We start from the raw sequence: 16,198 nt of genomic DNA on the forward strand, positions 1-16,198 counted from the left end.
TCTTCTACTTTTTTCTGGAACTTAACGACAGAGTCACATTCACATGGGTCCTCCACTGTACAGACAGACAGCATAGTCACACAAAGGTAGTGGAGATTTACTTTATAAGCAGGGAAGACATTGTGTGTGTGTGTGTGTGTGTGTGTGTGTGTGTGTGTGTGTGAGTGTGTGTGTGTGTGTGTGTGTGTGTGTGTGTGTGTGTGTGCGAGTGAGTGTGACCAAGCATGAATAACAATATCGAATGACACAACAATTCCATCACCAACTCAAACATCCATTTTCTTCAATTAAAAACATCCCTCTACAGTCCAAAGGGAGAGAGAAGTAGAAATACTGGTTCCATGCTTTGTGATCCACCAAATACACAACACCTTATTTCTAGCTCTTATTGTTAGACTGTCATTGTTCTATCTACAGTATGTTATAGCCATGCCAATGCCATGACACAGGCTTAAGTAGACCCAAACCCTTGTGCCAGAGCCGTCTAGAACAGTGAAGTTATTATATCAGCTGCCAGTTACAACTCCCTCCCTGTCAGCCCAAACTGAAGTTACACTGTAACATGATACATGTGACAAACCAATACCTCATGAGGCTCCTTCTCTCTAAGCTGAGACCTTGAAACTGAGATATCTTTCGTTCCTTCTCAAAACAAGTTCTGGGCCTACTGCCAAATTGTAGCTACTGATAGTGAGGATTCGTTCAGTCAGCCACTTGCATGAACATAGAAATTGGTTTATAGAACAACACATAAATAGAACACAGAAATGAGTTATAAGAAAAGCACAATCATTCAAATTCCATTACACTAGCTAGATAACGTTACTGATGTGCTCGCTAGCTAATTAGCATCTAGGCTTGCACAACTCAGTCAAATTTCGTCAATTGGACGGCAGGTAGCCTAGTGGTTAGAGTGTTGGGCTAGTAACCAAAAGATTGCTAGATCAAATCCCCGAGCTGGCAAGATAGAAATATGTCGTTCTGCCCCTGAACAAGGCCGTCATTGTAAATAAGAAGTTGTTCTTAATGGACTTGCCTAGTTAAAAAATGTATTGACCGTAGTCGGCAGTAATCACCACAGGTTTTGTTCTCAAATCAATAGATTTTTTTCTCAAGTAATGACAACACATCTAATTTGAATCTAGCCTGCTAATGTCTCGACCACGGGGCACATCATTACCGAAGGCTAGCAAGTTGCTCATCCCTGTCAATTTGAGTCGGATCAAAACAGCGAAAGCGTCTGCAGCAATATACGTCCATTATATAAGGTTCTGGTATCGAATACGTGACAGATATTAGTCACTTGTCCGGGTAATCTTTCAGATGTGGAGAAGTTTGCTGACTTTCATAATCTGTCCATTCGCTGCTATTAACTCTTCTACTTCTGCGTGACCACTGACGTCACAGATTTTAAAAAATCTGGGGATTTATGCATTCTTCATTCTGAAGGAGTGTTCCCTCACCATATGATAATGATATTGTAATGTGCATTAGGTACTGTCAAATGAGTTAACTATGTACATTTGTATTCTTGATTTGTTGCCTATTGTTCCATCTACTTGGATACTTGCTGCTGTTGAAATTCTAATTATGGGGATAGACTGCCTTTCGGTGTAGAGTTTGGGGTTCATGAAAGTAGTGAGAGTGAGGACACAGAAAACTTTATTCTTAGCACCTCTACCTTTATATCCTCCCCCAGAGTGGTGTGTGTGTGTGTGTGTGTGTGTGTGTGTGTGTGTGTGTGTGTGTGTGTGTGTGTGTGTGTGTGTGTGTGTGTGTGTGTGTGTGTGTGTGTGTGTGTGTGTATTCAGTACTCCCAGTAAACACTGTTTCTCACACTGCATGTGTGTGTTCAATTGAAAAAAAAGTAGGAAAATGGCACCGATAGAGAAGTCTGCCGTGTTCCTAGCTCTTAGGAAATTTTGCAGAATTTTTTTTTTTTTAAATGTGTTATTTCTTACATTATTAGCTTTTTTTGTGTTATTACATACAGCTGGGAAGAACTATTTGATATCAGAGCGGCGGTAACTCATCAGCACTACCAGCATTACGACCAGGAATACAACTTTCCCAAATCAGATCCATTGTTCGTCCCCCAGGGCAATTGAACTGATTCCAGAGGCCGATCCAAAACACTGCCGGCGGAGGAGAGGTACTCGGAGTGGACCTCTAAACTGACTTAGGAGGTGCACACACCACCCACCGCTTCCAAGTATATTACTCACTAATGTTCAGTCTCTGGATAATAAAGTTGACGAGCTCAGGGCGAGGATTTCTTTCTAGAGAGACATCGGGAATTGTAACATACTCTGTTTCATGGAAACATGGCTCTCTCGGGATATACTGTCTGAGTCCGTCCAGCCAGTTGGGTTCTCAGTTCATTGCACAGACAGGAATAAATATCTCTCCGGGAAGAAGAAGAGCGGGGGTGTATGTTTCATGATTAACGACTCATGGTGTGATTGTGATAACATACAGGAACTCAAGTCCTTTTGTTCACCCGACCTAGAATACCTCACAGTCAAATGCCGACTGTATTATCTCCCAAGAGAATTCTCTTCGGTTATAGTCACAGCCATGTGTATCCCCCCTCTAGCTGATAACACGACGGCCCTCAAAGAACTTCACTGGACTTTATGCAAACTGGAAACCACATATCTTGAAGCCGCATTTATTTTAGATAGAGATTTTAACAAAGCAAATTTGAGAAAAAGGCTGCCTAAGTTCTATCAACACATTGACTGTAGTACTCGCGCCGCTAAAACACTCAACTATTCAACGCTGCTCTGACTAATCGGAATCCACGCTTCAAGATTGTTTTGATCACACGGACTGGGATATGCTTCCTGTAGCCTCCGAGAATAATATTGATGAATACACTGATATGTTGGCTGAGTTTATCAGGAAGTGTATAGGAGATGTTGTACCCACTGTGACTATTAAAAACTACTCTAACCAGAAACCATGGATGGATGGCCACATTTGCGCAAAACTGAAAGCGCAAACCCTCGCATTTAACCATGGCAAGGTGACTGGGAATATTGCTAAATACAAACTGTGTAGTTGTTCCCTCCGAAAGGCAATCAAACAGGCAAAACGTCAGTATAGAGACAAAGTGGTGTCGCAATTCAACGGCTCAGACACGAGACGTTTGTGGCAGGGTCTACAGAAAATCACGGACTACAAAAGGAACAACCAGCCACGTAAAAGACACCGACGTCTTGCTTCCGGACAAGCTAAACACCTTCTTCGCCCACTTTGAGGCTAACACAGTGCCACCAACGAGGCCCGCTACCAAAGACTGTGGGCTCTCCTTCTCCATGGCCGACGTGAGTAAGACATTTAAGCGTGTTAACCCTCGCAAGGCTGCTGGCCCAGACGGCATCCCTAGCCGCGTCCTCAGAGCATGCGCAGACCAGCTGGCTGGAGTATTTACGGACATATTCAATCTCTCCCTATCCCAGTCTGCTGTCCCCACTTGCTTCAAGATGGCCACCATTGTTCCTGTACCCAAGAAAGCAAAGGTAGCAGAACTAAATGACTATCGCCCAGTAGCACACACCTCTGTCATCATGAAGTGCTTTGAGAGACTAGTCAAGGATCATATCACCTCTGCCTTGCCTGACACAATAGAACCACTTCAATTTGCTTATCGCCCCAATAGATCCACTGACGATGCAATCCACCTGGACAAGAGGAATACCTATGTAAGAATGTTGTTCATTGACTCTAGCTCAGCATTCAATACCATAGTAACCTCCAGTAGCACACACCTCTGTCATCATGAAGTGCTTTGAGAGACTAGTCAAGGATCATATCACCTCTGCCTTACCTGACACAATAGAACCACTTCAATTTGCTTATCGCCCCAATAGATCCACTGACGATGCAATCCACCTGGACAAGAGGAATACCTATGTAAGAATGTTGTTCATTGACTCTAGCTCAGCATTCAATACCATAGTAACCTCCAAGCTCATCATTCAGCTTGAGGCCCTGTGTCTGAACCCCACCCTGTGCAACTGGGTCCTGGATATCCTGACGGGCCATCCCCAGGTGGTGAAGGTAGGAAAAAACACCTCCACTTTGCTGATACTCAACACTGGGGCCCCACAAGGATGCGTCCTCAGCCCCCTCCTGTACTCCCTGTTCACCCATGACTGCGTAGCCACACATACCTCCAACTCAATCATCAAGTTTGCAGACGACACAACAGTAGTAGGCCTGATTACCAACATTGGCGAGACAGCGTACAGAGAGGAGGTGAGGGTCCTGGGAGTGTGGTGCCAGAAAAAAAAACTCTCACCCAATGTCAACAAAACAAAGGAGCTGATCGTGGACTTCAGGAAACAGCAGAGGGAGCACCCCCCTATCCACAGACAGGACCATAGTGGAGCAGGTGGAAAGCTTCAAGTTCCTCGGTGTACACATCACAGACAAACTGAAATGGCCCACCCACACAGAGTGTGGTGAGGAAGGTGCAACAGCACCTCTTCAACCTCAGGAGGCTGAAGAAATGTGGCTTGGCACCTAAAACCCTCACAAACGTTTACAGATGTACAATTAAGAGCATCCTGTCAGGCTGCATCACCGCCTGGTACGGCAACTGCACCGCCCGCAACCGCAGGGCTCTCCAGAGGGTGGTGCGGTCTGCCCAACGCATCACTGGGGGCAAACTACCTTCCCTCCAGGACACCTACAACACCCGATGTCACAGGAAGGCCAAAATTATAATCAAGGACAACAACCACCTGAGTTAAATAAACAGACTGTTAAATAAAGTTAAATAGCCATCACTAGCACATTAGAGGCTGCTGCCCTATATACATAGACTTGGAATCACTGGCCACTTTAATAACGGAACACTAGTCACTTTAATAATGTTTACATATTTTGCATTACTCATCTCATATGTACATACTGTATTCTATCCTATTCTACTGTATCTTACACTATGCCGCTCTGACATTGCTCGCCCAAATATTTAGATATTCTTAATTCCATTCCTTTACTTTAGATTTGTGTGTATTGTTGTGAAATTGTTAGCTATTACTGTTAGATATTACTCCACTGTTGGAGCTAGAAACATAAGCATTTCGCTACACCCACAATAACATCTGCTAAACACCTGTATGTGACAAATACAATTTGGTTTGATTTTCAGTACTCCCAGTGAAGACTGTTCCTCACACTGTGTAGCTCATGATCATGATGACTTCAGTTGTATCATACCTTCTCCACTTATATTAACAATGTATACTTCCTGAAATGTCTTTATTTAGGAAAATAAAAAAATCATCAACACGTATCTTTAAGACCAATATTATATTAAATTACCTTTATATATATATTCCATACAAAATAGATACCTTCGTATGGTGACAACAGGGGAAAGGAAGAGATGAGAGTGAGAGATGCAGGGAGAGACACATAACAACCAAACGATCGATGGAACTGATGTCCTGTTCCACTGGGAATGACGAGATACAAGTTGCCTTTAGGGAAGCCTTAACAGGGTGCACACACAGGCCGCCTTAAAGATAGGACCCTTCAGTGTTACAAACATCGGTTCCCTATGAGGGAAGACTTTTATTAACGCACACACAGGCTGCCTATGGGGGGGAGACTTTCAGAGGCACAGACAGAAGATGAGTTACCATGGCGACCGGTGCTCCATCTCCAGGAAACACAGTGATGGACAAGGTGAGGCAGAGAGAGAGGCGTGCTAAATAGAAATGGGGCGGGGGTCAAAGCTTAGAGGTCATAAACGCCTCTTCAGACTCAACAGGAAGTAAAAACAGGGTGTGTGTTGTGGGGGGTGTTTGGGGTATGTGTGTCCTCAGACGATCTTGTTCTCCAGTGCAGCAATCCTCTTCGACACGCCCTCCAGTGAAATCAGAGTCAAGGAAACCACAGCAAGACAGATGTAACACAGTAGTAACAACACTTTTACCTTACTCTCACACTCTCGTAAAGGATATGTTTTTTCGTTAGTGCCTGTAAGGCTTCTTCTACTTTTTTCTGGAACTTAACGACAGAGTCACATTCACATGGGTCCTCGTCTGTAAAGACAGACAGCATAGTCACACAAAGGTAGTGGAGATTTACTTTATGAGCAGGGAAGACATTCTGTGTGTGTGATTAAATGAGAGAGAGAGAGAGCGAGAGAGAGAATGATTAAATATATGTGTAGTGCAGAGTTTTGAGTGTAATGTGTATTTATTTAATACCCCTCATCCCCCCTCGTCCCCCCAGCCTGCAGTAAGGCCGCCACAGACATGGTGTTCCTAATCGATGGTTCTAAGAGTGTGCGTCCAGAGAACCTTGCAACTGGTCAAGAAGTGGATCAACCAGATCGTGTCTCAGAGACCAAGGCTCACGTTGGACTGGTCCAGTACTCCAGCTCTGTCAAACAGGTGTGTGTGTGAATGTGTGTTGGTGTGTGTGTATGTGTATGTCAGACCTTGACAGATGTTGATCTGCAGCTTCTTAGCGATGGCTGTCATGGCTTTGAAGTCTGCAGTGTAGAAGTAGTGTTCTCCTGTTGGCTGTGATGCTATCTCCCTCAACTCATCCTCTACAGCATTACCCACGCCCACAGCATACATCTTAAAACCTAGAGAGAGATAGAGTGGGGGGGAGAGGGGGAGGGGAGAGAGTGAGGAGGGAGAGGGGAGTGGGGGGAGATAGTATGGGAGGGAGAGAGCGAGGGAGGGAGAGAGCGAAGGGGGAGAGAGCGAGAGGGTGAGAGGGAGAGAGGGGAGTGGGGGGAGAGAGTAGGGGAGGGAGAGGGTGAGAGGGAGAGGGTGAGAGGGAGAGAGAGAAAGAGAAAGAGGGGGAGAGAGCGAGAGGGTGAGAGGGAGAGAGAGGGGAGTGGGGGGAGAGAGTAGGGGAGTGAGAGGGTGAGAGGGAGAGGGTGAGAGGGAGAGAGAGAAAGAGGGGGAGAGAGCGAGAGGGTGAGAGGGAGAGAGAGGGGAGTGGGGAGAGAGAGTAGGGGAGGGAGAGGGTGAGAGGGAGAGAGAGGGGAGTGGGGGGAGAGAGTAGGGGAGGGAGAGGGTGAGAGGGAGAGAGAGGGGAGTGAGGGGAGAGAGTTTGGAGGGAGAGGGTGAGAGGGAGAGAGAGAGAGAGAGAGAGGGGGGGGGGAGCGAGAGGGTGAGAGGGAGAGAGAGGGGAGTGGGGGGAGAGAGTAGGGGAGGGAGAGGGTGAGAGGGAGAGAGAGGGGAGGTGGTAGAAAGACCATGATTAGAGACAGATACACACACACACTTTAACACCTCATGCAGAGTGGATCCACAGTAATACATCACAAAATGAACATGACTGACCCTTGGAGATGACCACACATGTATTCACACATCCTTTCACACACACACTTAAACACTCTCCCTTCTTCCCTCCCTCACCTTGCTCCTTGGCCTTCTTGGCAGCGTCTCCGATGTAGTCCTGGCTGCGTCCATCAGTGAACACGATGCCGACCTTGGCGACCCCGGGCCGTGCTCCACCGGCTGGCGCAAAGCTGCTGTCGGTCAGGTAGCGCAGGGCCTGTCCCGTCATGGTCCCCCTCTCCATGTAGGCCATCTTCTTCACAGCGTCCTTCAGGTCCTTCTTGTTGTTGTAACGACCCAAAGGGAACTCCTGAGACGGGAGGAGGGGAGGACGAGGAGGGTGAGGAGGTTGTGAGTTATCACAGTTAGTCAAAGGTTTCTCACAATAATAAATAAATAAAGTGAACCTGAAATTGTAATCCTGTAATCTCATGTTATTAAAAAACACACACACACCTGTTTGACAGAGCTGGAGTACTGGACCAGTCCAACGTGAGCCTTGGTCTCGGAGACGTCCAGTTTGTCTACGATCTGGTTGATCCACTTCTTGACCAGCTCAAAGTTCTCTGGACGCACACTCTTAGAACCATCGATCAGGAACACTACGTCTGTGGCGGCATTACTGCAGGCTGGGGGGACGAGGGAGGATGTTTACACATCACACTCAAATTCTACAATACTCATACATTCTATAATTCTCTCTCTCACACACACACACAGACTTACTCTCTCTCTCTCACACACACACACACACACACACACACACACACACACACACACACACACACACACACACATACACACACACACACACACACATACACATACACACACACACACACACACACACACACACACACACACACACACACACACACACACACACACACACTCACCGCTGCAGCTTTTGCCATCCTCCAGTAGACTGAAGCCCTCCTTGCAGGCACACTTGAATGACCCTGGTGCGCTGATGCATACCTGCTGACAGTCATGGTCTCCAGTGGCACACAGGTCCGCCACTGTGTTTATGCATGCACAGACACACATACACAGGAGGGAACACACACACACACACACACACAGGTACGCACACACACACACACACACACACACAGATATGCACACACACACACACACATGCAGGCACACGTAGAAGCACGCTCGCAGACACACACACACACACACACAGGGGTGGTGGGGGTTAGGGGACAGAATAACACTATGTCAGTTTGAAAAATGGAGGAAAATCTACCGTTGATTTTAAGGATCCACTGAGATCTAGTGATTTAAAAGGAATCCGGTAGAATCTACTGGAATCTGATGTTTGTTGTAGAAGACAGTGGATCTTTAAAGAGACAGGGGTGGGAGAGATTGGAGAGATTTGTACCTGCTTTAGACCAAATAGCTTTATTGTCCCAATTGAAAATAAATGTGGAAATTGGAATTAGAAAAGGTAATTGGTAGTTTCCAAATTATATCACTGTCAGGTATAGGCTCGTCCAATAGGAAGCCATCCCTGTTTACATGCAGCTCCACCCCTGGGAGGGTTATCCAACATGATTGGCTATATACAAGCGCCATTCAAACAGCTAGCAAATGGGCCCGCCCAAGGCTGGAGCTGATTGGAGGTTTGATTTGATTAACACTAGTGGAACACTAATCAGAAGCTTCAGTCTCACCCCTCAGAGAAGGAGGAGTTACTGAAGATTGACACCTTACCCTAGCCACACCCACCAATTCCTTTGGTGAGGATGAAGAAAAGGACGATGATGGTGAAGACTCCTCTCCAACCCCTCCCTCCCTCCCTCCCTCCGTCAAACACATCCTCTCTCCCTTCCCTCCCTTGTCAATAGGCCACATTAGAACAGACCCCTCATCAGTAACATATCAGACCATATTGTAATGTTAGTCTTTTCTAGTATGGCCATCTTATGATTACCATCTCTTTCATTCCCTCTTTCTCCCCCTCTGTCCTTCCTGTCCTTCCCTCTTTCTCCCCCTCTTCTCTGTCCTTCCTGTCCTTCCCTCTTTCTCCCTTCCTCTCTCACCACAGAAAGCCTCCTGGAACTTCTTGGTGAGTTTCTCGATGACTGAGTAGCTCTCTACGTAGTCCACGTGGTCGTCCAGCTGCTCGCTGGCGATCTGCTTCAGCGTATTCAGGTCTACACGCCCTACGCCGATAGCGTATAGCTCGATACCCGCGTCCCGGGCACGCGCCGCCACATCCTTTACGTTGTCCTGGGGACGACCGTCTGTCACGATGATGGCCACCTGGAGGAGACATGGCAACGATACGACATTAGTTGGATAGACTAGTTGATTAATAGGAACCAGGTTAGGAACCAGACACAAAATGGCGATAAGGGTTGTGTAAAGGCCAAGGTGCCTGATTGAGCTTGCCTGTTGCAATGGACCAAATAGAAAAGTCCCAAAAGTGTAAACCCCACCCATCTGGCACTACAGGCAGGCTAAAGAAAATGTAAGTATTTGAAAGATTTCAGATAGGATTTGAACCCAGGTCTGGTGTGCGTCTAACCTACCTTGCTGATATCTGGGGACTTGACACGGGCGCCTTCAGCCTCGCTGAAAGCTACGTTGAGGGCGAACTGGATAGCAAGGCCGGTCATGGTGCCAGTGGACAGGGGCTCGATCTTAGTCACAGCCTTTACCAGACCTGCCTTGGTTTTATGGGTCTTCAGAGACAGCTGGAGAGAGACAAGAGTTAGGTGTGTGTGTGTGTGTGTGTGTGTGTGTGTGTGTGTGTGTGTGTGTGTGTGTGTGTGTGTGTGTGTGTGTGTGTGTGTGTGTGTGTGTGTGTGTGTGTGTGTGTGTGTGTGTGTGTGTGTGTGTGTGTGTGTGTGTGGAACTTTTGGGGACAACATGACTGTGATGTAGTACTCAGGAGAGTCAGAAGGGGGCATCATACAGAACGTGTGGAAATCAGTGAATGTAAGGACAGTTATGGAGTCCATTAAAATTCTATATCTCACCACTCAAACACACACACCTCATTCTTGACGCGGCTGGCATAGTTGACCACTCCGACCCGTGTGGCGTCAGGTCCAACATCCAGTCCCTCGATGACCTTGGCCAGGAACACCTTGACCTGCTCGAACTCTGATGGACGCACGCTTCTACTGCTGTCCACGATGAACACCAGGTCTGTAGGGCGAGTGTTACACAGACCTGCCGCTGGGGAGGGGATTGATTATTATTACTGACAATGATTACTATTATTCAAATTCATATTCAGAAAATCTTCAATGGCTGGTCAATTCTGCTGTTCATATTCTCTTCAAATTCAGTTGAGAGAGGAGGGATTTGTAGAGGTGGGGGACAGGAAGAGAGGGAGAAGTGGGAAAGAGTGGAAAGGGGAGTGAAAGAGTGGGGAGGGGGAGTGAAAGAGTGGAGAGGGAGAGTGAGAACCAGGTATGAGGATGCAAGGAGGGAGGAGAAAGGTAAGAGGGAGGAACAAATAAAGGGCGAGAGGGTGGGGAATTAGGGAGGGAGGAAGGGAGGAAGGGAGGGATGGTATGAAAGGGAGACAAGATAGAGGGAGCAAAAAGAGAGAATGAGAGGTCAATGAGTCTGGATGTATTATTCACCCGGAACCCGACTGAACCAGACTGAACCAGACTGAACCAGACTGAACCAGACTGAACCAGACTGAGAGGAAGCCTTAGATGATTTAGAGTTATAGATACGATGATGATGATGAAGATGATGAAAGAGAGAGCGAGAAGATATGTTTTCCAAAAACAGCTCAGTCTACTGTCACCTCAACAAAGTAAAATACACATAATACAGCAAGCTAGAGAGAGAAACAGAGAGAGAGAGTCACAGTGAGTCATAGAGAACGAGGGAGAGAGAGGCAATAGAGAGAGAGAGGCAGTAGAGAGAGAAAGAGAGAGGCAGTAGAGAAAGAAAGAGAGAGGCAGTAGAGAATGAGGGAGAGAGAGAGGCAGTAGAGAGAGAGGCAGTAAAGAGAGAGGCAGTAGAGAATGAGGGAGAGAGAGAGGCAGTAGAGAGAGAGGCAGTAAAGAGAGAGGCAGTAGAGAATGAGGGAGATAGAGAGGCAATAGAGAGAGAGAGGCAGTAGAGTGTAGCTATATGTAGTAGAGTGTAGCTGTATGTAGTAGAGTGTAGCTGTACGTAGTAGAGTGTAGCTGTACGTAGTAGATTGTAGCTGTACGTAGTAGAGTGTAGCTGTACGTAGTAGAGTGTAGCTGTATGTAGTAGAGTGTAGCTGTACGTAGTGGAGTGTAGCTGTACGTAGTAGAGTGTAGCTGTACGTAGTAGAGTGTAGCTGTATGTAGTAGATTGTAGCTGTATGTAGTAGAGTGTAGCTGTATGTAGTAGAGTGTAGCTGTATGTAGTGGAGTGTAGCTGTATGTAGTAGAGTGTAGCTGTATGTAGTAGATTGTAGCTGTATGTAGTAGAGTGTAGCTGTATGTAGTAGAGTGTAGCTGTACGTAGTAGAGTGTAGCTGTACGTAGTAGAGTGTAGCTGTACGTAGCAGAGTGTAGCTGTACGTAGTAGAGTGTAGCTGTACGTAGTAGAGTGTAGCTGTACGTAGTAGAGTGTAGCTGTACGTAGAGCTGTATGTAGTAGAGTGTAGCTGTATGTAGTAGAGTGTAGCTGTATGTAGTAGAGTGTAGCTGTATGTAGTAGAGTTTAGCTGTATGTAGTAGAGTGTAGCTGTATGTAGTAGAGTGTAGCTGTATGTAGTAAAGTGTAGCTGTATGTAGTAGAGTGTAGCTGTATGTAGTAGAGTTTAGCTGTATGTAGTAGAGGTAGCTGTATGTAGTAGAGTGTAGCTGTATGTAGTAGAGTGTAGCTGTATGTAGTAGAGTAGCTGTATGTAGTAGAGTGTAGCTGTATGTAGTAGAGTGTAGCTGTATGTAGTAGAGTGTAGCTGTATGTAGTAGAGTGTAGCTGTATGTAGTAGAGTGTAGCTGTATGTAGTAGAGGTAGCTGTATGTAGTAGAGTGTAGCTGTATGTAGTAGAGTGTAGCTGTATGTAGTAGAGTGTAGCTGTATGTAGTAGAGTGTAGCTGTATGTAGTAGAGTGTAGCTGTATGTGGTAGAGTGTAGCTGTATGTAGTAAAGTGTAGCTGTATGTAGTAGAGTGTAGCTGTATGTAGTAGAGGTAGCTGTATGTAGTAGAGTAGCTGTATGTAGTAGAGTAGCTGTATGTAGTAGAGTGTAGCTGTATGTAGTAAAGTGTAGCCGTATGTAGTAGAGTAGCTGTATGTAGTAGAGTGTAGCTGTATGTAGTAGAGTAGCTGTATGTAGTAGAGTAGCTGTATGTAGTAGAGTGTAGCTGTATGTAGTAGAGTGTAGCTGTATGTAGTAAAGTGTAGCTGTATGTAGTAGAGTAGCTGTATGTAGTAGAGTGTAGCTGTATGTAGTAGAGTAGCTGTATGTAGTAGTGTAGATGTATGTAGTAGAGGTAGCTGTATGTAGTAAAGTGTAGCTGTATGTAGTAGAGTAGCTGTATGTAGTAGAGTGTAGCGTGTAGCGTTGTAGTAGAGTGTAGCTGTATGTAGTAGAGTGTAGCTGTATGTAGTAAAGTGTAGCTGTATGTAGTAGAGTGTAGCTGTATGTAGTAGAGTGTAGCTGTATGTAGTAGAGTAGCTGTATGTAGTAGAGTAGCTGTATGTAGTAGAGTGTAGCTGTATGTAGTAAAGTGTAGCTGTATGTAGTAGAGGTAGCTGTATGTAGTAGAGTGTAGCTGTATGTAGTAGAGTAGCTGTATGTAGTAGAGTGTAGCTGTATGTAGTAGAGTGTAGCTGTATGTAGTAGAGTGTAGCTGTATGTAGTAGAGTGTAGCTGTACGTAGTAGAGAGTAGCTGTATGTAGTAGAGTGTAGCTGTACGTAGCTGTATGTAGTAGAGTGTAGCTGTATGTAGTAGAGTGTAGCTGTATGTAGTAGTGTAGCTGTATGTAGTAGAGTGTAGCTGTATGTAGTAGAGTGTAGCTGTATGTAGTAAAGTGTAGCTGTATGTAGTAGAGTGTAGCTGTATGTAGTAGAGTGTAGCTGTATGTAGTAGAGTAGCTGTATGTAGTAGAGTAGCTGTATGTAGTAAAGTGTAGCTGTATGTAGTAGAGTGTAGCTGTATGTAGTAAAGTGTAGCTGTATGTAGTAAAGTGTAGCTGTATGTAGTAGAGTAGCTGTATGTAGTAGAGTGTAGCTGTACGTAGTAAAGTGTAGCTGTATGTAGTATAGTGTAGCTGTATGTAGTAAAGTGTAGCTGTACGTAGTAGAGTGTAGCTGTACGTAGCTGTATGTAGTAGTGTAGCTGTACGTAGTAGAGTGTAGCTGTATGTAGTAAAGTGTAGCTGTATGTAGTAGAGTGTAGCTGTATGTAGTAGAGTAGCTGTATGTAGTAGAGTGTAGCTGTACGTAGTAAAGTGTAGCTGTATGTAGTAGAGTGTAGCTGTATGTAGTAGAGTGTAGCTGTATGTAGTAAAGTGTAGCTGTACGTAGTAGAGTGTAGCTGTACGTAGCTGTATGTAGTAGTGTAGCTGTACGTAGTAGAGTGTAGCTGTATGTAGTAAAGTGTAGCTGTATGTAGTAGAGTGTAGCTGTATGTAGTAGAGTAGCTGTATGTAGTAGAGTGTAGCTGTACGTAGTAAAGTGTAGCTGTATGTAGTAGAGTGTAGCTGTATGTAGTAGAGTGTAGCTGTATGTAGTAAAGTGTAGCTGTATGTGATTGTTCATGCTCTATGTTTATGCAACATCACTGATCTCCCTTCTCCCCCTTCACCTCCATCGCTCCCTCACTGTAGCAGTTTATACCCTTCACCTCCATCGCTCCCTCACTGTAGCAGTTTATACCCTTCACCTCCATCGCTCCCTCACTGTAGCAGTTTATACCCTTCACCTCCATCGCTCCCTCACTGTAGCAGTTTATACCCTTCACCTCCATCGCTCCCTCACTGTAGCAGTTTATACAGTACGTCCTCTAACATCCAACACACACACACACAACCACACACACTTGAACACCTAAATGATCAATTCATTACAATACTTATACCAACACCAAACTTTCAAGCACACTGACACTTCCCACTAGCAACAAACTCTTAACAAACTATTCTAACACAAAAACAAATACTTTGAAACTATAACATCCATTCAATGTTCCCTGACTGACTCAATTGGAGTCAGTATCCAGACACATGATTAAACAGCTAGAACTCTATTCACCGCTATACCCTAAAGAGCCTCGACCCAGCACCAGCTTGGACCACCAGCACCAGCTTGGACCACCAGCACCAGCTTGGACCACCAGCACCAGCTTGGACCACCAGCACCAGCTTGGACCACCAGCTTGGACCACCAACAATCACTGAGACACAGTTCTCTGTGTGATTCTATTTTTGAATGTAAACTTTATTTAACCAGGCAAGTCAGTTAGGAACAAATTCTTATTTACAATGACAGCCTACTCCGGCCAAACCCGGACGACGCTGGGCCAATTGTGCGCCGCCCTATGGGACTTCCAATCACAGCCGGATGTGATGCAGCCTGGATTCGAACCACGGACTGCAGTGACACCTCTTGCACTGAGATGCAGTGCCTTAGACCGCTGCGCCACTTGGGAGCCCAGCAGCCGTATAATCTCTCTCTAGAACCCACTCTGGCTGTTCCACTCTACACAGCAGACACCGCCAGGAGGAGGAAAGACCGAAAGATGGAGAGATGCAGGGGTTGGGAGTAATGGGTTAGGGGGGGTTAGGAAAGGGTACGATGGTTGTTTAGGAGACTCTGAGGCTAAGTGACTGCACCATTTGGGGTCAGGGGCAAACTGGGGTTAGGAATAATGGGTTAGGGGTTAGGGAGGGGTTAGGGTTGGGCTAAGAGTCCAAGTCAGTGGATCATGATTCTTGACCCATTGTGGAGGCAATATGGGTTATATCTAACGGTTAGAGGTTAAGGGTTACAATTAGAGTTTAGGTTTTAGATTATGGTTCAGGGTTAGAGGTCAGGAGGTTCTTACCCATGGCGGCGGCGGTGCGGAGGTCCACGGACACGGGAGCGGTGGCGTGCGCTCCCATGAGGCCGAGCAGCAACAGGAACAATGGCGGAGAGGGTATCATGATGACTGAAAGATCCAACTGGAACAGGACCCAAAAAGTACCGAAAAGGGACCAAAAATGACCTTAGCACCAGAGACGAGGGAGAGCAGTCTTAGAGCGGTGGCCCAGGAGAGAGTGACTAGGCGAGGGGAGAGAAGAGGGGATAGTGACTAGGCGAGGGGAGAGAAGAGGGGATAGTGACTGGGCAAGGGAGGAGGAGATTGACTAAGCGAGAGGAAAGAGGAGGAGATAGTGACTGGGTGAGGGAGGAGAGGAGGAGAAGAGGAGAGAATGACTGGGTGAGGGAGTAGAGGAGAAGAGGAGGAGAGGAGGAGAGAATGACTGGGTGAGGGAGTAGAGGAGAAGAGGAGGAGAGCGAGGCGGGACGGACACACAGTCTCCCAGTCACAGCTACTGGTTATCAATGCAACGGCTTCAAACTCAAACCACAGACAGCCACCCTCTGTACCACTGCCGCGACTGTGTGTGTGTGTGTGTGTGTGTGTGTGTGTGTGTGTGTGTGTGTGTGTGTGTGTGTGTGTGTGTGTGTGTGTGTGTGTGTGTGTGTGTGTGTGTGTGTGTGTGTGTGTGTGTGTGTGTGTGTGTGTGTGTAGGGGGGAAATACCTGCTTTGGGAGGACCTACACTGTAAAACGGTGGGCAGGGAAAAACAAATACACCTTGATATGGATAGAATGGAAGTTATGTGTGTTTGAGGTAAGGATGTAGGTGTACCTGACTGTGTGTGTGTGTGTGTGTGTGTGTGTGTGTGTGTGTGTGTGTGTG

General features: G+C 46.2%; 1 protein-coding gene across 2 annotated transcripts; it reads right to left on the bottom strand.

Moving 5' to 3' along the window:
• Positions 1-5,257: 5,257 nt before the first annotated feature.
• matn1 (matrilin 1) lies at positions 5,258-15,713 on the bottom strand. 2 transcript variants are annotated; one of them, XM_014178125.3, is made up of 10 exons: positions 15,335-15,708; positions 10,333-10,517; positions 9,866-10,030; positions 9,374-9,596; positions 8,222-8,344; positions 7,782-7,954; positions 7,404-7,635; positions 6,464-6,616; positions 5,982-6,062; positions 5,258-5,889 (listed from the first exon to the last, which is right to left on the bottom strand). In XM_014178125.3, exons 1-10 carry the CDS (start codon positions 15,432-15,434, stop codon positions 5,840-5,842), a joined length of 1,485 nt encoding a protein of 494 aa, XP_014033600.1. In that variant the 5' UTR covers positions 15,435-15,708; the 3' UTR covers positions 5,258-5,839. The 2 variants fall into 2 exon arrangements, with proteins under 2 accessions (XP_014033600.1, XP_082826266.1); XM_082970140.1 differs by lacking the exon at positions 8,222-8,344 and having other exon boundaries at positions 15,335-15,713.
• Between the last annotated feature and the right edge of the window lie 485 nt (positions 15,714-16,198).

This window comes from Salmo salar, chromosome 27 (assembly GCF_965601325.2).
Source record: "Salmo salar chromosome 27, fSalSal1, whole genome shotgun sequence".
Lineage (NCBI taxonomy): Eukaryota > Metazoa > Chordata > Actinopteri > Salmoniformes > Salmonidae > Salmo > Salmo salar.